At 39.7% G+C, this 22103-nt stretch overlaps 1 protein-coding gene across 2 annotated transcripts in view; it reads left to right on the top strand.

Moving 5' to 3' along the window:
* The window catches only part of TRPC7 (transient receptor potential cation channel subfamily C member 7), a 76088-nt gene that overhangs the window by 1635 nt on the left and 52350 nt on the right, over positions 1 to 22103 (top strand). Inside the window, exon 2 of one of the 2 annotated variants that reach the window (XM_061352052.1) lies at positions 6514 to 7291. In XM_061352052.1, the coding sequence (XP_061208036.1) occupies positions 6539 to 7291 (753 nt within the window). In that variant the 5' untranslated portion in view covers positions 6514 to 6538. Of the gene's footprint in view, positions 1 to 6513; positions 7292 to 22103 lie in introns of those variants that run through there. The other variant, XM_061352054.1, reaches the window with a different exon arrangement.

Below are 22103 nucleotides of genomic sequence, written 5' to 3'. Positions count from 1 at the left end.
ATAACTATGAAGTGAGCAGTGAAAAGGGTGCAGGGAGAAATGAAATCCAGCCCGAACCGAGATTACCAGTTCTTTTCAGAGCTTGTTATTCTCTTTTCAATAGAACTGTTTGTTGAAAATCAGCGTTACAGTGCCCCCTGCTTGCACGATTAGAAATATTCTTCATTGCTTTCATCTGTAGTAAAATTTTATGAATGAACAGGTATTCCTGTTGTGTTCTTGGTATAATCTGAGCCTGAGTTCTGAAGTGCTTCAGCAGTGAAGGTGAATTATTCCTAGTTCCCAAAACCATATTAAAACCAAAAGATGTAGGACTCATTCTTCTTGTGGCAATTCATCTAGTGGCCAGACATGTTAATGAATGGACGATGGGAGAGAATGTAAAAATAGTCTTTGGTATATCTGTCTTACATGTGTTTTATTAGACTGTTGTAATAATCAGTCATCTCCACAATGGTATAGCAAGGGGAAGCAAGGAAGGAAGGAAGGAATTAAAAAAACCCATTACTTATAACACAAGAAGAAATTGAATACAACAACCAAGGAGATTATTTTTCAGTCTCTCCTGCTGTAAAAGTCTTGTATTGTTGCATGACATTGCTTTGGAATGGGAAATAAAATGCTGATGCTTAGTTTATAAGAAGGAGGTGGACGAGACCACTGGGAAGCTGTGGATGGGTTTGTCTGAAAAAAAGAGCTGGTAGAAAGCCAAATTCCATTTCCTTTTTTCAAACCACGAGGCAGAGCTGCCTGCTTTCTAACAGAGATCAGGGAGGATGTGAAAATTTAGATGCTGGTAAAGATTTGGTGGTCTGTCCTCAGTGTTTCCAGGTTATTGGCCTCAGAACTTATGCTTTGTGACAAGAAGACGATGGGAATGGTAGTGTGTGTCATTCATCAGCATCCTTTAATCACATGAGAGGCCTGGCTTGTCTTCCTGAATGTACCTTGTGCTGCCATTTCTTGAAGGGCTTTGGAAAGTTGTGCTTTTGCTGCCTGCACCAATACTTTCACAAAGAGAGAAGCCTCTTCTAAAAGTTTGACCTTGAAATATCATTTTCCTTTACCTATGTGAACAGTGGGAATGGCAGGAATGGGATATTATTTCCTGAAGCTGCTTTGTAGGACTACTCTGCAAGTGAATGAGCATCTGCCTGAACAGAGCTAAAAGAAATCTATTAACTGTCCCTAGACATATATACAACTTTTCATGTAGGAGAATGCCCATGCTGCTAATAGTACTGAATTAATGAATTTAGACATCCCAAGCTTAAATAAAATGGCAGTTAAGTATTTAAATGCATTAAAAAATAAAAGTTGCTATTAATCAGCAAGAGATACTGCATCTGTATACATACACAGTAAGCAATATATGAAAAAGAGTACTTAAGTCTTTTGGTTTTAAGGATAGCATCTTGGCTTCAGGTAACATTTAGGTTATTTAAGACATTAGAGAAAAAAAAGAGTCTCAGAGACCTCTGGTGATATATGTCTATTCAGCATTTGGAACACCTATTGAATGTAGGGTAGCAAGGGTGAATGGAGGAAAACGGTCCATTTGATGTGTAAGAGCTGTGTCAATTCCAAAGAGGCCACAGGGAGTCTGCAGCCTTTCTGAGCCCTGATTCTTTTTAGAAATATTGATGTAAGTAGAAAGAAAAATAATAAGTGAAGTGTCAATCTGGCAACTTCTGAAGTGCTGCAGGAACCAAGGGTAATGCTTTCAAAACGGTGTTCAGAAACTTAGGTTTCCTTTTCAACAAGACAGAATCAATGTCTCATCAAAGCCTACTCTGATGGTTGCTTCACCCAACAAGGGGCATAGTAACGGTTACATATCCAAAGTTTCTTCTGTAGTTTCAGGACAAAGGGGCCATTGAAAGGGCACAAGGAAACTGTTGCCAACCTCTCTCCACTGACTGAAAGCAGACCCAGAGTGTAGTCAGAGACCATAAGTTCCCAAAGCTGCCTTTGTAAAAGCTGTGCTCAATTTTTCGGCTTTAAGACAAGTAAAGGTTGGTGCAGTACCTAATACCCATTGATTTAAACACTAATTCAGACTTCAGATGTTAAAACACTCAAGCAGATACTATTCAGCCTGTCCTACGTGCTTTTAAAGTTCTGGTTCAAAGCCATGTGTAAAAACTCCTATTTAGCCTCTTAAAGCACTTAGGCCTTTGAACATTTTCTTCAAGCCTTAGCTCTAGGTCTTAGCCCTACTCTTGCATAGGTTCTTGTGTAGGGCTAGAGAGGCAGCAGAAGGTCCTGTGTGGCATAATCTGGAGCCCTGTGGAAAGGAGGATCAAGGAGAATGAGCGTTTGCTAGGATAACTTCCATATGAAGCAGCCCAGCCTTGTCCTACACATCTGGCACTCAGAAGAGTTAAGTGAGTGTGGTTGCAAGACAGGAGAGTTGCAGCTTCCACATTAGGAACAAATCTCATGTGATGCCATGTTCCCTTTTCAGATGGTGAGTGTCTTGGCACCTACTACTGTCAGCACAGGTTGCAAGGACCTACTCTTAGCCACTTTAATTAGAAACTGAGACGCTCCCAGAGGAAGATCTGTGAAGAGCTAAACCACATTTCAGAAACTGCTATTCTTCTCCACTCCCCACAGCAAAATGCTCCAGACGTTTTATGGCTCCCTCAGCTGTGTAAAGCTGGATGCACATTGCTAAGAGCAGTACTTAGGCCCTGATATTCTTGGCTATCTTTTTCCAGATCATTTTGTCTGCAACAACACTGCATACGTTGGCGTTCTTTCCTAGAAAAACACGATGTTTAATTGCATTGCGTGATGCGTTTGATCAGTAGCTGTCTCAAGGAAATATGCAAATTCAGATTCATTTCAATGCAGAAGACCTTTAAACAAAAATGGTACGATATATACAATCAAGTTACAATTACCTCATTTTAAGAGGGCACATTGCACATGCCCAGTAAATATGATTAAACCTGCCTGCTCATAACTGAAGAGCAGAATAGAAAAAGGTGCTGAGTACAGTCACGGCATTACAGTAGGGTTCAGTTTCCAAGATCTTCAGCTGCTGCCTATATTACTCTTTGCACTACCTCTTCTCTATCATGATTCAGTGCTCAGGTCAAACATAATTACAACTTTCTTTTAGCACAGGAGTTGATAGCTGATCATTTCTCGTGAAATTATTCAAAGTTAAAAGTATAATTTTTTATTCATCTCTTGTTCTCTATAAAGATAATGAAGTGTGATAGTTGAGATATTGATCTTCTCTGCCCATGAGCAAGATTCAGAGTCATAATTCATCTGAGTTATGGTGCTTATGTCCTTACCTGCAGGCAGTGGAGAGCAACTCTGTGCTATAGGGACATCCCTGTGGAACATTTATTGCAAGATAAACGTTGTATAATAAAATCCTTTGTGAGGGCAGGTGTGCTTTACTGTTACCTCTTTTTCCAATGCAGTTTCTGTTGTTAGAAGCTGTGTGAAAGCAGTGTTATCTCTGAAGAAAGTGAAACAAAGGTCTTTATTTTTTGGCATGTTATTACATATACAACAAGCAGGTATGAATTAGCTCTAGGCCAAAATATAGCCTTCTTTCTCAAACAAAAGCCTTATATCTGGGACAATGTTAATACTTTATGTAGGTTTATGTTTACTTTGGGTGTGACTATAAGGTTATTTGTCCCACCCACTTGGGTTCTCTTTTAGAGGTAAAAGAGAGAAAAGTTTTTCTAAAATAACAAAGTATCAGGAATTACACTTGGGCATCAGGCAAAATATCTAATAGGTTCCTCACTGCTGGAAATTATCCATCTTTCTGAGGTGCTTCCAGTAATGACCATTAAATATAACAGCAAATACAAGGTTGCCAAATATCTTACTATTCATGGCTTCTGAACATCAGCAAAGCCCAGTGGAATTCCTCCAGCTTGACACAGCTATTGTAATTGACTGTCCTAAGATATTTCGGTGTGTGCAACCCTGCCATACTTACAGGTCATCATGAGCAGCTACAGAAGCTAGATTAGTTTCCACTTGTAACAACAGTTATTTAAGCCATCACCAGCTCATTCTCTGGAGTTGCTGAACATTTTAAGAGGCTTCATCAAGGAAATCCCAAGACTGCAGATGTGTGAAGTGCTTTTTGGTGCTATTAGTCCCCATTTAACAAAGTCACAGTTTAGAAGTGTTTATTTGTGTGTAGAGTCCTTACTGGAACTCAGACTTCAGAGGAGGCTTAAAACTTAAATGATAGATAAGCACTTTTTCATATGGTTAAATACTTCACTTTAAGCACATCTTAGTACCTTTGGCTTCACTGGGACTGCTTCTGAGATGAAAAGTAATTGCTGGGGACATGGAAGGGGATGTGTAGGTTCATATATGCGAATACATGCTTGCAAAATCTGGACTCTACTGAAATCCATGAAACTTGTACTGTTGATTTCTAAGGGGCCTCAACTTTATCCCTGGAATTATGCTGCTTTCCTGCTGTCTCCTGGTCAGTGTTAGATACATTAATCCTATGATTTTTTTAGCTGTTATTGTTTTATCTTATGGAACACTTCATGCAGTCTTGGGAATTAATTGGTTTAATCATTTCACCTTCATTATTCTTGTGGCCTTCATCTCTGAATTTCTTCAATTTCCAACCACACCAAAAGGGGTTAGTTTTAAGATCCATAGAACACTTTATCTCTCAGTGGAGCATGGGATAATATGTTCATTTTCTTCAAGCTTTATTAAGTTGTTACACTGACGCATCAAAGCTTTGGGGGAGAGGTTCATAATAATGAACCTTTCTTTCAACCTTGTATGGTCACAGAATTTCTCTCTTAGGTTTTTTTTTACATTTTAATGTAGCTGCTAAAAAAATGCTGTAACATTTGTTTGAAACTCTTCAATATTTGCTTTCTGCCCTAATCTGTAAGAAAAAAGTGATGAATTAAAATAATAGAGGCGTGAATATGTATTAGTTCCACAAGAACAGCTACCTTGAGATTTTGTGTGTCCTGGCACTTTTTAGGTAGTCTGGGTTTCTGTTATAATTTGTTTTCCTGGGGTTTTGCTTGATTCCATTACATTCTATTGAAGGCAGTGTATCTACTCCACTGGCACCTTTCCCTCTTGTCATTCACAACAGTGCTTTCAAACTCCAGTAGTATTTTTTCAGAGCAACATGAATTTTTCATTGACTGAAGGTCAAAGCTGACTTGGAGAACAGATGGAGCATGGAAAGGTGAACCTTTGCCACCCCACTGAGCATTAACACCTGCTTGTTACATCTGCCTATTGCAGCTTAGAGGCTCCTGAAAATGTTACCCAAGTGATTTAGGACTTGTTGTTGAACTGAGTGCAAATGGGTTTTGGGAAAGAGGTGTTGTTTTTACCTCTTTACTCAGACTGCCCATTCTGTGGGCTTAGGATGATGATTAACTCTATGTGCTTAGGCTCTAAAAGAAGGACTAGGATTTTGTTGAGGTTACTGTAATAAGAGTTAAAAACAGCAACATCAAGATGGCCCTGAATGCAAAATATGAATGTTTTAAAAATACAGATAGATTTAGGATTTGGGTTAATTTCATAAACTCCTCCTCAAGCTTGGTTGTATATAGCATAGTTTTCTCTGGGGATTCCAGAGAAGGCAGAATAACATTAGTTTGCCACCAACTCCAAGTGAAGGCATTTCAGTCACTTCATCAGTGGGAAAACTGCCCTCTGTTTGAGATCATAAACCTGTGGTCCTGTCTTTCTGCAGTTGCTCTCTGAAAGATGCTTACCAAGGAATGATGCAACACTAAATCAGGAGTTATTCCTGTGCTTTTCAAGACTGGCCCCTGGCTTTGGATACTTGTATTTAGAGTAACTGCCAACTGTATTTCAGTGAGAAAATTAGTCATTCATTAAACTGCTCTAGATCAGGAAATAGAAAAATGGTATTATGTAGCATGAAAAAAGCAGTGAATGAATAGGTGGTTTGCTTGCACCAGCTGAATCTCAGCAGAATATGTGATATATTTATCCTTGTTGCTGTGTGTTTAAAATTAGAATCACACTTTTTAAGCTTATGGAACATTATTTATTGGCCTGATCCAAGGTCTGTTGACATTGGGAGTCCTGCTAATTCTCTTTAGGGCTCATGCCCTCAAGGATGGAATTCAAGAAGAGCAAATGGGAGAAATACTTTGTGGATATCATTCCTAATTACTGTATAATAAAGTTCTAAATAATAAAAATGGAAAACAATGTGTTCATAATTTGGGGAGGGCTGTTTCTGAAGTTAAGAATGTACTGTGTATTCTTGTTGAAATCCAGAAGGCTGTACAAGTCAGAACTTGTCTGTTGTTCAGAAAACTAATCATTATTCCTACATATATGGATGCATAGGATATATGTCTCCTATATGATTTTAAACTACATAAAAAGCCAGCAAGAGCTGATCATAATGAGCCATTTCTAACCTTATTTCAGGTTATGTGAGATTATGGCTCTCCAGGAATATAACCAGCCTTTCTTTCTGGTTTTCTGCAGGTTGAGAAACAGCAACTTTAAAAACATGCATCGCAGGCACACAACCCTTCGGGAGAAGGGCCGGAGGCAGGCCATCCGGGGCCCAGCCTACATGTTCAATGAGAAAGGCACCAGCCTGACTGCAGAGGAGGAACGCTTTCTCGATTCTGCGGAATATGGCAACATTCCCGTTGTGCGAAAAATGCTGGAGGAATCCAAAACCTTGAACTTCAATTGTGTCGATTATATGGGACAAAACGCCCTTCAGTTAGCTGTAGGCAATGAGCATCTGGAAGTGACAGAGCTCCTCCTCAAAAAGGAGAATCTTGCTCGGGTTGGAGATGCGCTTTTGCTAGCCATCAGTAAAGGATACGTGCGCATTGTAGAAGCAATATTGAACCATCCAGCCTTTGCCCAAGGACAGCGCCTCACGCTCAGCCCCCTTGAGCAGGAACTGAGAGATGATGATTTTTATGCTTACGATGAGGACGGAACCCGGTTCTCCCATGACATTACCCCTATTATACTTGCTGCCCACTGCCAGGAGTATGAAATAGTTCACATCTTACTTCTAAAAGGTGCGCGGATTGAAAGGCCACATGACTATTTTTGCAAGTGCAATGAATGTATTGAGAAGCAGAGGAAAGATTCCTTTAGTCACTCTCGATCAAGAATGAATGCCTACAAAGGATTAGCCAGTGCTGCTTATTTGTCTCTTTCCAGTGAAGACCCTGTCCTTACTGCTTTAGAGCTAAGCAATGAATTGGCCAGACTAGCCAACATTGAAACTGAATTTAAGGTAATTTACCCCCGTACCTTTTTCCTTGGGCTGAATGTGTTTAGGGTACTGTATGTTTTACGCGCTTGATCATGTCTTGGTTTGACATTTGAGGGGATGGGGGAGGAACCAGAAGCTATAGAAATTGCCAGATGTGTTAGCTACACACATTCAGATCACTCTGCATTCTCCAGCTAATAAATGTTTGGAACTGAATATTGCATATGATAGCAGAGACATCGTTTCTCAGAGTTTCTATGTTGCAGGCTGTGATTGATTAGAATTTCTAGTTTGTGGCAGGAATAAAAATCAGATTATTACAAAAATGGAGACTCGTTTTTTGTAAGAAAGGTAAGTCTTTTAATGACAAATCTATTTTTGAGGAAGAGCTCTAGAGGTTGGTTTAATGGCTTAAGAATCCAGTACATCTAGTTCTGTTGCAATGATAAAAGGTATAAATTTCTAGTTCTGTTACAAAGATAAAAGGCATAAATTAAGCAAATTTGGTTCTCTGTAAAATAATATAAATTGCACTGCATCTTAATGGTTTAGTACTGCATCTGTATATGAAGAACTTCATGGAAAAGGAAGAGATAAATGATTAAGAGATGGATATGAAGTTTATTATCTTGCCAAACAGTGGAACTTGCAGAACTGTCTTACAAGTTATTTAAGATTTGCATTACCAGAATGAGTTTGTAAATGTCCTATGTCATTTCCATTCTTTCTTTAAGTCATTTGCATGACATAAATAACATTGTGTCCCTTTCTAAAATAAATTAGTCATGAAAAAACTCATTTTCAGTTGCTCAGTCATCAACATAAGGATGTTTTCTAACTTATGACTACTGTGCAGCTACAATCGCTATCAGTGACACTGGGGTAATAAAATCTATGTTGTGAGTAAGCTAGTGGAGGATGCCAGCCAGGAATTCATTATTTTTAATTTAGAAAACTCTTCAAGTGTTAAAACATCCATTTTAGGATTTGTAGCTATATGCTGTAAAGGATTAGGGCAGTGATCATCCCCCTGTACTTGGCACTGGTGAGGCTGCACCTCGAATCCTGTGTTCAGTTCTGGGCCTCCCACTACAAGAGAGACATTGAGGTGCTGGAGCAGGTCCAGAGAAGGGAATGGAGCTGGTGAAGGGCCTGGAGCACAAGTGTGATGCAGAGATGAGAGTGTTTATCTGGAGAAGGCTCAGGGGGGACCTTATCACTCTCTATAACTACCTGAAAGGAGGTTGCAGTGAGGTGGGGGTCAGTTGGTTCTCCCAAGTAACAAGCTATAGGACAAGATGAAATCACCTCAAGTTGGATTTAGATTGGTTACTGGGAAAAAAATGTCTTCAACAGGAGGGTCGTCAGGCATTGGAACAGGTTGCCCAGGGAAGTGGTGGAGTCACCATCGCTGGTGATATTTAAAAGACATGAAGATGTGGCACATTACAGTTGGACTTGATCTTAAAGGTCTTTTCTATGATTCTCTGCTCTCCAATTTAAAAGTGAGAGGAAAGCACATTCTTAGGCTGTTCCCTTTGAAACTCTGTAGTAAGTCTCTAACAGGAAAAAAATATCTAAACCACTGACCATTTTTGGCAATAAAATTAAGGCAAAATCTTGCAAACCCCTTTTACCCATGTGAATCACAATCTCAAGGACACAATAATTTAAACGGAGTTTTTACTTGCAAGGCATTCAGTCCTAGTGAAGCAACATTACTTGGTTCACCGAATCTGGATGCTTGAGTGAGGGCTACTCCTTCATGGAAGCACTGCGGGCTCACACCCATAGTTAACAACTTTAATATCTCATTAATGTTGCAGCCTCTTTTCAGTAGGAAATATATATAGTGTGGAACAGGAGCAGTCTTGTACTGCACGCTTGTCAGTTCTGATAAGTGTCTTGCTGCACAAAAGTAAATTAATTTCTATCAGAGTCCTGCCTTTTTTTCATAGAGCTGCCAAAATGGTCTAGACTGGCACTGGCAGGTACATGAATCCTCGAGGAGCAAGCAAGCAATCAAATGTTAAATAGTCCCATGGTGGTTGTATCTCCCCAGCATTGGGAAATGGGTGCGAGTAAACCAATGCTGGAAAACAAATTATAAATACTTTGCTAAATTACTGTATTTCCAATTTCATTGCCTCTTTGGAAGGTTCTGAGCAACACACCTCTATGGAGTGGGTTGCCCAGGGAAGCTGTGAATGCTCCATCCTTGGCAGTGTTCGAGGCCAGGTTGGACAGAGCCTTGGGTGAGATGGTTTAGTTTGAGGTGTCCCTGCCCATGGCAGGGGGGGGTTGGAACTGGATGATCTTAAGGTCCTTTCCAACCCTGACTATTCTATGATTCTATATGGAAGTGAAGTACCTCAAAATATCCATACCAATAGTTTACTTCAAAGTTGTCACATTCCTTTGGTATATTAATGCTTCCAGAAATAAGAAGCTTCTCAAGGTTATAAAGTATTCTCATTGTAGGAAAAAAATCATGTGTTTATGCAAAAATATTTATTCTTATTAACATAAATGTGATGTGAAATAGGGTATTAATAAAAGAGAAAGGTTTTTGCACAGAACATGACATTCTGAGAATTCATTTCCAGAAAATGCTGAAAACATATTTAAGAAGCTCACAAATTATGAAGATTTATGGAAGCAGACAAGCTCCAGAGGACTCCTTTTGTGCCTAAAATAATAATTTCCTCGAATTTCTAATTTTTAGCACCAAAGTTCAATCATTACAATTGGCGCTCAACAGATTCATAAAATTATCCCTTGGGATTATTTCAGAATGGTTATTTATATGCAGTCTTAGGCAATACAGTTTTCAGGAGGTACAAAAAGTCCTTGAAACGAAGGACATGAGTAAGATTTTAATACTGTAGGTGGACAAATAGTAATTAAGTAACCCCTAAAGAAAATCCTAGCATGAGCTAATTAAAATATAAATGCAGTGCCTCTCACCTGCTGCTTGCTGCCCTAAATCTGTTATGCAATAGCACCATTCAGCACAGCAGAGTGGGGAGCTAATACATGCACTATGTTTTTAGAGAGCACGAAATTTCTTAGGTGAGTTGCCTCTTTGTAGACTTGAAAGAAAACAGCCATGTGAATGGGTTTAAAGGAGAAAAGTTGCATTAGCTGTGGTTGGCCATAGTTTAAAAGACTCTGGTGAAGATTACTAGGTGGGAATCATTTTATCCTTTCTTTTTTAAGGTGGCAAAAGTTGAATATATTGTTCTCACCCCAAATTGCTATGTCTTCACTGCAGTTCTTAGCAATGTCTTTGCATAAGCATTGCACACCACAAAGTAGTATGGGAGTGTTACTAAGGTGAAAATGGGAATATGCACATACACTAGATCACACTGGCCCTCAGCAGACTTTCCTTGACTGATAATAGGTCTTTAACAGCAAGAGTAGATGTTCTGGCTCTCAGTTTAGAGTGGACATACTGCCCTATTGAACTCTTTTCCTGTATCTGCTGATTCTTTAACAGCAAGAGTAGATGTTCTGCCTCTCAGTTTGGAGTGAATATACTGCCCTATTGAACTCTTTTCCTAATCTGCCGATTTTGGCTCAAAAACGAGGTCAAGACAGTCAGCTGCTATGTGGCTTCCCACATGCTGAAAAGAATAACAGTGGAGTCTTGGAGCTGGAAGAAAGAGGGAAGCTGTCAGAGCTGATCAATGCCGATGGTTTTACTGAGACAGATACTCTATTGGGGTAAATCAGCTCTCTTTCACTGAAGCTTAGAGGAGGCCATAGATGTGGATCTATCCCAGTATTTAGAACAAATTTATAGTTTGGATCAATGTTGCTGTGTCATTATTTCAAGCAGATGTCACCTTTTGCAATGCTTATTGAAGAGGATGGGGGAAAAAAATGGAATAATGTTACATTCACATAGAAGTAATTTCATTTTTCCTTTTAAATTTTCTAGTGTCAAAATGATGCAAAAAGGTTTTCTTATTAATGAGAGAAAACAAATCACTTTTAAAGATGTAGCCCATGAGTCTAGAAAAAAATAGCCCCCTTTCCCCTAATAAGGTAAAAGGTATTGAACTGGTTGGTACTACTGAAAATGCTAATGATTCAAGTGCATTAAATATCCTGGCAATTAGCCTAGAAATGGGGTGGGTAGGAAACCCTTCAGAGGTAACTACAGCATAACACATTTCTAAATTACAAGCCTCTTGCTGTCACTTTTCTTTTTAACTGTTGTCCTTCCTCTGAAAAACATTGGGATCCAAAAGCACATCCTAGCTGTGAGCCTGCTCTGGTGTGCAGGTGAGCATCGTGCTCAGGCTCAGCTGGCTGATGGACCACAACAGGTTGCTTTGCTATTAGTGGGGAAGCAATGGCTGCATGGCTGCAAGTCAAGCATGTAAATGCTTACAGATATGCTCCTGCTAGGAACTGGTTGTTGTTTCACTGGGGTAATGGCAAACAGCTGAGGTTCAAATCCTTAAATTCTTATGATGGTTAAAGAGTGGCAAAACAGCTCTGTAGACTCAGTGACTTGTACCTGCTAGGGAGGATCTGGCATCCTGCTGCACAGTTCTTGCTCCAGTAAGTCAGCTCCTTTTTGTTACCTAAATGCAAATTGTGAACTTCACAGGATGTGCCTGAACTTCTAAAGAGAAATGACCTTGTAGATTTTCTCAGTATTTCTGGCTTTATTTCTGCAAATGAGAAAGTGGGACCAGGTTCTTTGAGGTTGACACTGCTCTGCTGTTGAGAGGTAATAAGCACTGAAATAGCTGGTTGCATCTTGCTAAGAAGCTGCAGCTTTTTAGGGTTTGTGGCTCTGCAGCATTGAAGAAAACCTCCAAACTTCTTCCTCTGTCAGGCCTTCCTGGGTATTGCTGAGGGCAAACACATCAGAGATTTTAGACTGCTTCCTTTTCCCATCATGATTGCTAAACTTGGTGAAATTTGACTTAATGAAAGTCTGAGTCTTTAAATACAAAATAAGGAGGGCAGTTTCTTTTTAAATTTGTAAGAAAACAGGAGGTAATGGTAATAAGTCTAGAGAAAATCAGATATGACATTAATGTGAAGGCTTAAGAAATCTTGTAAAGAGCTAACTGTAAAAGTTGAACTCTGTGGTCCTGACTTGGAACTATTTTAGCATGAAGAATATGTGTTGCATGGAGCTAAAAAAGCCATTATTAGATTATTGCATTTTGAAATGAGTGATAAAAATAGGAAAGGGCAGGAAATATTGGGAAAAAAAATAGAAGGAAAAGTACTTTGTGAAAATAGAGACTAGCAGTGGACTTAGATGAAAGAGTCTTGAACACTATCAGGCTGTAACACAGTGAGGCTGGATTTAGGAGCTCTGTTTCTCACCCAAACTCAACATGCTCTGAGACTTGCTTGCTCTCAGAACTGACTGATTGGAAGCAGCCCCTCTCATTAAAGAAAAGAGATTGCTGTGGGAACCTCTCTAATTAGCCACATGAACACTCTTAGAAATCTATCACTTAATTTTTCCTCTCTGACCCATTCCTCCTTGAGTGTTCTTTTTATCCCTTCCTAATCTCTCCCTCAGCATACTTTGACAGAAGTCTTGCTTCTGATATGTGTGGGAACACCTTTTATGATTCCTATTCATTATTTCATCAAGATGCTCTTTGAATCTTTCATGTTTTTATCTGGCATTTTTTTAGGTTTTTATCTAATTTTCCAAAATTTCTGGGTGGTTTTTTTTCTTTTTGTCTTTTTTTTTTTTCTTCCACAGAAGACATGCATATTTTTAAGAGATGTCTTTTTACTTGTGCATCTTCCTTTTTCTATTGCTGTTTCACCTGGCTGGGTTTTAGGAAGAGAAGCCAGCTGGTGGGCTGAATACATTCACTCCATTTTACTACTGTTTTTATTTTCTTGTGCACAAGTATCATCAACCTTACACAGTTCTTGTTTTGAAAATTAAGCATCACTATTATAAATACTTTTGAATCTATGAATGTTAACTACTTCCAAGTGATTGTCCTGTGCACAGCTACCATTCCTCCTCGTGTGGGTTTTCTGACAGTCACCCCAAAAAGCAGCTGCTTAGGAGTTAAAACCATCTCTTCCCATTGCATCCTTCTCCTCTGCTACCTCTTCTGACTCTCATTGCTAAATCTGGAATTGAGAGAGCAGGCCACTGGTTTATTTGGCTTTATCTCAAATTAATACCTGAGGGCACTGGACTTTGATGTGGCTGGGCCAGAACATCCCTTTCAAACTCTTTCTGTATTAAAGTTGATGTTCTAATTAGTTTGGTCTCTGCTTCTGCTGTTGGTTCCATGCTCCTTCAGTACCCTTGGCTTCTCTAAGGGAGATGGATCCCTGCTGCCTTTGAAGCCATCTTCATAGGCAAAGTCAAAAGGGTGACTCACTTTTTGATTTTTTTACTTGAATATACATGATACCTGAGAAAGGACAAAATGTATACATTGCTAAATGTGTTTACACTGCTGTAACTTCTGTGGAAATGAGGAAACCTGCCATTTCAAAAGAGATGCTGGTAATCTAAAATCTTTCTATCAAGTTTTTGGATATGAACTTTTCCAGGTCAGTTTTTAATGATTTTCTTAGACGTGGAGTCAGGGATGTGCTTTGGTGGGTTTTAGCCTTAAAAAAAGAACATTTTGTTCCTTTTTTTTTCACCTCTTCTCACCTAAAATCCAATTTTCTGCTTTGCCAACATGTGTATTTAGAAGCTATGATTCTTGTTTTCAATTTTCACTTGTGCAAAACAAATGCATAAGCAAGTACAACCAATTACCCACCTCATAATACAGGAAAGAATCAAGTACCACTAAAGCAGGAAAACAATTTCCCATTATTAAAATTTGAACTTATTGTTGGAACAAATTAGGTATGAAAATAAGGGAGGAAATTAAAAATTATCATGGAAGTATCCTGGGAGAAGGAGAATGTATTTAAGCCTTGTAGTGAAATCTGTTTGGCTCACTGACTGGGGCTCGCTCTGTGCATGAAGAACTTGCTCTCTGTGCTGTTCTTTTTCAGAGATGAATTCACTACTAATAGATGCTACATTGAGTTTGTCTCGAGAGCTAAATTAATTAATTGCAGCTATGTTTTGCATGGATGTGTAGCAGAGAGTGTGAAAATGGATGTGAAGAACCCTTCTGACCTTAAAAAAGCCCACCAAATTTGTGACTCTTGTATTGTTCTCCTTAAACATTTGTGTGTTAAGAAATATCTTCTGTATTTTGAGGGCTGTTATTGTAAGTGCTCTTTCTGTGTTCTGTGATTAAATCATTTTCTGCCTGGCACGTTGCCCAAGCAAAATGGGTTTCAAATGTTGCAGGAGAAGAAAACCATCAAAGATTTTCAGAGTGGTTTAGAACCGATGCCAAAGCTGTGATGCCTGGAGCTGTCATGAAAAAAATATATTAGTAGCTGTGAAGGTATGTTAGCATCTGTCCATGTCTGTTCACAGTAAAGCAGAGTAGTAGATGCTGTGATTCATAGTGAAGGTATAACTGCCATCTACCAGGCAAAAATGACCTGTTAATCATGAAAGTTGTAACTCTGGTACCAGCACTAGCCACTGAGCAGGCACATAAAGTTGGCCATTGCCTCCAAGGTCATTTAACCTACTTTATGTATGATTGAGTGACATTGTTGTTAAAATCTTCCAGCTAACCTTGGTCAAAACAGACAAGGAAAACATCTTTAAAAGCTGACAAAATACTCTCTGCAGGAAAGTGTTCTCTTTGCTTTCCCATAGGAACCAATCTGTGTCTTCTCTTTTGGAAGAGTGGAGGGGAAAAAAGATTCTTCCAACACTCTCTGAAACAACTCGTCTTTGATCAAATCAGAGGCAATGCATCAGTGTAAGAAAATGTAATATTTTAATCAATGCCTAAAGGGTTTTCTGCCCTCAGAAAATTGTTTGGAGGAAACTCTTGGCTTTTGGAGATGTAAGAGAGAAACTGGAAATATTTGAATCTTCCAGAGAAAACTGCTGGCATACTTTCCTTTTTATCCCCCATGATGCTACAGCCAGTGAGACTTCTGGCAATGCCAGTTTGCACGCTAGGAGTGCGATGCTTATTACCTTGGGAAGTAATTTCTAGTCCTTAGTTGAGGATGAACAGCATTGCAACTGCAGCCCTTAGCTTATTCTTTCCAGTCTAATTATACTTGGCATCCCTAATACTACAGAAGGATTCCAGTTTAAGTGAGCAACAGACATGATCATGAAAATACCAAGTAACATGGGATCCCCTTATAGTAATTAGAGGGAGACAACAGGGGGATTCACACGCTGGGTGGAAGGGGGAGAGCAATGGCAATGGTTCACATACCGAAGCAGCACAGCAGCTGCCTCACCCTTGTCAAGCATTTCAGAAGTATTTTCAGGTGAATAAGTTTTAAGCCAAACAATGAGACTTTTGTTAGAGAAGAGTGCAAAATCTGGAACAAGTTGGAAATGAGTGAATTTCAGTTGCTTTAAAGCCATTTTGCTCCTGGGATTTCAATGTTTCCTTAGAAATAAGCAGCCCACCCTCCATCAAGAGTGTGTTTCTGTCAAGTTGAGAAATCCCTATTAATGGACATATTTTTAAGGGACCTGAAAGGCAGGAGTTGGTAAAAGCAGAGTGAACTTCCTTATACATAAATAGTCCTGGGACGAATCTGTAGCAAAAGAGTGGAAATCCAGCAATATTAATGTGTCTGTTTCTCCCCTGCCAGAGACAAATGGCACTACATTACTGAATCAGAAGGTTCAACACTGCAGTAAATGGGTTGCACTGTGGCTTTCAGTCCTTTCTCCCTGCATAAATGACTGGTGAATTTTATTTTGTTTCCTTTTGTTGCCTGGCTTAGTGATTATATTAAGCCCAGATTTTCCATGTAGTTACTAAACCCTGGGTAGGATGTGGAATGTATGCATTATTTTTTGTTATATAAGGTGACTTCTATAAAGCATTCTGAATTCCCAAGGCCTCTTGGCAACGATGCTTAGTGAGCCATTATTTTCAGGGAATATATCTGTGTGTGTGACATCTTCATATGGTCCCTTGGAGCATATTGAATACATTGAGAAGATAGAGGTTCAGAGCCTAGAGATCTCATTTTCATTCCTTTTCAACCTGAACCTTTGAAATTGAATATAAGCAGAGTAATTTACCATTGATACAGGTAGTCTCTGAATAATATGTGGACAAGATGAGGTGTAATAAAGCTTGTGTCCTGTTAATCAGGAATGTGAAAAGCCTTGACTAAGTACAAAGAAAACTATAACTGGCATTTTGAGATAATCTGTTGTGTGTGGAGGAGATTTGTGGGTTAAATACAGGGTTATTTTAATTTAGAGTTACTGCCATATAAAAGCAACTAAAATAAGGTTAAATGAAATTAATATGGTGCCCATGTGTGTTGTGAAGTCATATACACCACTGAGGAAAAAGCAGCAGGTAACCAGTGTGAAGATCTAAGTGGCATTTAACTGGCTTTTGGGAGCACTTCTAGGGAGAGTGAAATGTTACCCTATTTCAGCTCATCAGAGACAAGCAGTTAAGAAAATTGTTTGGGTTTAGAAATGGCTGGTTTTAGGAATGAAGATGATTTGCTTGCCTTGTGTTGGTCTTTTGTGTGCAAGCACAACTCTACAACAGCTTTTTGAGTACAGCTGCTCAGAAGGCTGAATCTAACAGATACAATGACTGTCACAAACCGAGCTCTGGCAACAAACAGTTTTGAACTACTTTCAAAATTTAATTCAACATAAAGTCATAATCCTACCACAATGTTATTCCTTTCACATTTTGTATTTTATAACAGCTTTAATATGAGAGAAAATCCCCACTAGTTGGCAAAATCACTGCTTATTTGACCATGGTTTCATCTTTTGGGTTTGTTGAAGCCACGATTTCATCCTTACCTTTTGATAGGTACATGGTCAGTGAAGCTGGTGGACTAACCAGTGGGTCTGCTCCAAGGCTGACCACTGCTCATGGATTCTTCTCTATACGAATGAAGAATCGTAGAATCATAGAAGAGAATCATAGAATAGTTATGGTTGGAAAAGACCTTAGGATCATCTAATTCCATATGCCCTGCCATGGGCAGGGACACCTCAGACTAAATATAATGGATTGCATCTTGGATTAAGAACTCCCACATGGACACCTAACCAATCAGCGAGTAGGGTTTATGCTCTAACACAGCCTTTCTGGGCTATCCCACAGAAGTTTGCCCTTGTCTCTCCAGTCTCTAAATAAAAAGGGAGACAAACTGACGTGCCACCTCTCGCTGCTCTGCCGACTGCCCAGCCTAGGTGCTGCAGGATGAGATGCAGGCAGATGGATGATGCTGCAGGAGAGCCGAGCCACTGGGGCTGTGCTCAGTACAAGCCCACCAGAGAGGAGCAGCTCACGTTTCTCTGCCAGGTTTGCTGCCAGCTGCTCGTAGCAGTGTGATAAATAGGGGGAATGATTTGGCCTGTTGCCTGTGTTTAGCTAACAGTGACAGTGTTCTCCTTTCTTGCCCACTGAGAGCACAAGACAGAATGAGTTCTGGTGTTCAGGCCGGTGCACCTACGATGGTAGCGCAGAGATGGCTCTGCCACCTGCAGCTGGCTGCTTTGAAAGGAAAGACGTGTTGGTCCTTTCCTCCCTAGTATGCCAGCTGTTCTCTCCAGGAGATTCATTTATTTCCAGGGTTGCTTCTGTCATACTTTTTCTATCCTAGTCACTGGATCCTCTGTAATGAGTACAGAGCTTGTGTGACTTTGAGCTTGCCCTTACTGGCATACTCACCATGCATCTTAGAGTTTTCCCAGAGCACTTACTGATGTAAAATTACATAGTAATACAATTACTCTTCCTCCTCTGCTCAGCAATGAATGGTACCAAGAGGGGGGATACTGTAGAGCACCAAAGATAAAGGCACTTCTCAGAAAGACAAAGTCAAATTACTGGGGAGGTAAGCAGATGGAAAATGATGCTATCAGTACTATAATATTACTCCAATACAATCGGTAAGCTTTGTGTTTAATTAGTAATGCCAAACGCCCAAGCATTGAGTATTGGTTTTTAGGGAATAGTTGGGAGCAGGGTGGTTTTATTATGAGCAGGATGACTGGTTTCCAAAGACTGCTGCTCATTATTCATGTTGGGCAAGGATATCTACTGGAACTACAAATGAGCATGATTAAGACTATTGCTCTGAATAGAATAATGCTACTAGATCTGCAGATGGGAGAATGGAGTCAGGTACATTTATTCAAGGCACCATAGGGAATTAATATCATATTAATGAATGTAAATGAAGTAACATTCTGAGGACCTCAAGTCTAACATTAAAGAGGATGCAGATGGGAAGTGATTTAGTTTATCCCTCATTGTTGTTAATTGTTGTTATTGTAGATAATTATAATGAACTCATCCTCACTGTGCCTAGGCACACTACCCACTGAATTGTGGATAAACAGGGATGGTATACAAACAAGCTCACATTGCCACAAAATGGTGCTAGGTACTTTAGTGTCTATGTTTTTGAGGCATTTACATGATCAAAAATGGCAATTTCATGGAATATAATTTCTTGTAGGGAACTTTACACCAGTGCAGTATAGAAATTGCTTATTGCCAAGTGTGCCATTTCATTGTCACTATTCAAGCCCCAGGATCTGGCCTTATTTCAGAAAAGATAAATGTAATAATGTACTCTTTATATTCCTATTTCTGCTTAAGAAAGTGCTGCAGCATCACTTCTAAGCCTGCTCTTATTAGAGGGAGGATGATGTCCATATGGTCAAGAGTGGTCTATGCCAGGACTCTACAGCTGGGATCAGATTTATCTGCAGTGTTCAGTGCCTGCTTAGGTGCCATAGGGACAAGAAATTGATCCACTCTGATGCTTGTGACTAGTTTTCCAAGGAGCTGTTGTTGCTGGATGTTGAGAACGGTGGTAGTTGCCTGTTTGAGATCTGGAAAACAAATAGCTATTTTAGTTATCGAGGTGAGCTGTCCCATAGCTCTCAGTTAAGTCAGCATTCATTTGCAGGCTGGATGTAGGAGTCTTTCTCCTGATACACAGGTGCAATGTGTAGCTAAAACTCCCATGAGAGAGGGGACTCAGGACCTTTGAACCTTAAGAAACATACCTAAGTATGTTTCTTAAGCAAGCTGAAAGTGCCCAATTTAGCTCAGCTTAGCGGATAAACATAGCTGTGTTAAGAAAATAATTGCTTTAAGTTTAAAACCATTATTTTCTCCCTGTTATTCCCATCTGGTTTTCAGAAAAAAGGGGTTTCAAGTGGTTGAGCTGACAAGAGCCACACAATTGAAGGAGAGCAGCTAATGCATTCAGTGCAAGGAAACTGTTCAGTCTCAAATTGTATAGGAAATGAGGATCTTCCCCAGTGAAGCTTTTAACAGACAGAACAGGAATGTAATAAACATGGGAAAATGCCAGAGAGAAAAAGTATGGATGGCATGTGAAATGTGTAGCTATAACTTTTGTGCTTTAATGCATCAATCACATAAGAGCTGCAGACCTACTGCCCATCATCCTGCAGGTCAGTGCTCTGCTGAAAACAGAATAAAAAGCAAGAGAAAGATGTTAACCCCAACCCTGCACTGGACTCCTGTCCTTGTGCAATGCATCTAGGGGGAAAAGAGGAATCCTTTCTGCATGACAATAAAAGTAAGGTTGAGGTAAATGGTCCTCCGATGCAAGGAGCTTTTGTACCCTTAGAAATAAGAAAAACCTTTTCTCAGTGTCATGTTCCCACACAAGGAACAAGCAAAGGTTTGAAAACCATGGAGAGGGATATGGAATCTTGCACTGCATCATCATGGGCTTGGTTTCACTGCCGACAGTAACAGATCCTAAGCTCTTCTTCACCAAGAGAATTAGCAGAGTATAATGTGTAGTTCATATTTAATGAAGATGAGCTGTTGACAGGACACAGGGAGACAGACCCTCTCCTTCACTGAGCGTGTGTATTCCCTGTGTTTTGTATGCCAAAGCATTTAGTTAATACCTTTGTACAGCCTGTGCTCTTTATGTGACATCCAGGGACCTGGTATTTTATCTTCTGAAAGCAGGTGTTTCAGTATAAACATTTAAATGAGCTTGGGAAAATCTCCAAGAAGGTAAAACCCCCACATTTTAATTAGTTAAGGAATTAAAAGCATGTGGCTTATTTGTGACGTGGGTTTGAAACCCAGCTGAGATGAGCTGAAAGAGAAGCACATCCAGCATCAAACACCGTCTTATGCTGGAAAGCTACTATGAAACCTGGAGATTTTAAACACCAGAGATCTGAGGAAATGATTGTCAACCAGCACACTTTCTTTTCGAACCAGATTTAAATACCTTCAGAAACATGGAACAGGGTGTTAGTTCTACGCTGGTGTTTCTGCATCTCAGTAGCACAGTTGTGTGCTACCAAGATACTTGGTAGTGGTGCTTGTGAGGAAGAAGATAACATTGTGGGAAAGGAGCAGGGGAGATGGAGGTGTTCTTATGGCAGCTTGTTAGTTATTAAAAAGGATTGTACTTTATTCAGGGTGAGAGCTTTGAATAAGTAAAATGATCAAAAAATTTCAGTGCAGGGAGAGTTCGTAGAAACAGGAAACCTATATTAAGTTTCAAATAGAAAAAAAAACCAATATAAGTAACAAAAAAGTTGAGGGTGGCTGAATCTGAAATTTCTTATGCAAGAGAACCTGAAACTTTGGCTGAAGAGTGAGGAATTATATTGAGTCTCAGTCCTTGACTTTCTGCTAGGACTATGTGTGAGGCTGCGTGGAGACCTCATAGCAGTATCTGAAGGGGGCTATAGGGACGCTGGGGAGGGACTCTTCATTAGGGACTGTAGTGACAGAACAAGTGGTAATGGGTTCAAACTGAAACAGGGGAAGTTTAGATTGGAAGGAAGAAGTTATTTCCTGTGAGGGTGGTGAGGCACTAGAATGGGTTGCCCAGGGAGGTTGTGAATGCTCCATCCCTGGCAGTGTTCAAAGCCAGGCTGGACGAGGCCTTGGGTGATATGGTTGAGTGTGAGGTGTCCCTGCCCATGGCAGGGGGATTGGAACTGGATGATCTTAAGGTCCTTTCCAGCCCTAACTATTCTGTGATTCTATAATTCTGTGATTTCTGGTTTTACTGCCCCAAATAGACCATCTACTAAGTTTAGATTAAAAGAGAAAAAAACCCAAAAGATTGAGATTTTAAAGAATTGTTTCAAGGGCATATCAAAGTGAAGTATTTCGCAATTTCCAATGCTTTTATGGATGGAAAGTCTTGCAAAATGTGTAAGTTGGTTTGGATCTCACAAAAACTATGTTTATCACAAAATCAGACTATTTCCCAGAAGCAATGATTGGTAGAGTTGATAGATACATAGCAGGTAAAGCACGGAAGAGTAGCAACAAAATACTGAGGTGCAAATGTATCCTTTCTGCTGCTTTTGTCAGTTCCCATTCCTTGGAATGCGATGGTTAAAGGTTACATGTACGCCTGGACCTGTGAAGGATGATGTAAAAGCACAGTAATGAATTTCAAGGGATTTTCTAACCACCACAGAAATTATTAACACCATCTTGGCTTCTTTAAGGATTTGATGTATCTATCAGTCAATAGGTATAAGGTGGAATCTGAAGTCAGTGGTTTAATAGGCTTCTTACTGCTCTATCCCCTTGTTGAAGGGATATGCTCTCTCAAAAATCAGCTTCTGCAGTCCATAGGAAAGATGAATTGCAGCTAGAAAGCCTAACCTACTGGGGAGAAAGCATCAGGAGCATCTCTTATGGTAGATCAGTCAGTGCAACAGCCATTGAAATCCTCATAA

The sequence above is a fragment of the Neopsephotus bourkii genome, unplaced genomic scaffold, assembly GCF_033783945.1.
Source record: "Neopsephotus bourkii isolate Nb327-2 ecotype Australia unplaced genomic scaffold, CSIRO-AGI_Nbou_v1 NB_620, whole genome shotgun sequence".
NCBI classification, from domain to species: Eukaryota; Metazoa; Chordata; class Aves; order Psittaciformes; family Psittacidae; genus Neopsephotus; species Neopsephotus bourkii.
The sequence above is the reverse complement of the archived record's forward strand: the minus strand, read 5'-3'. Positions and strand labels throughout refer to the sequence as shown.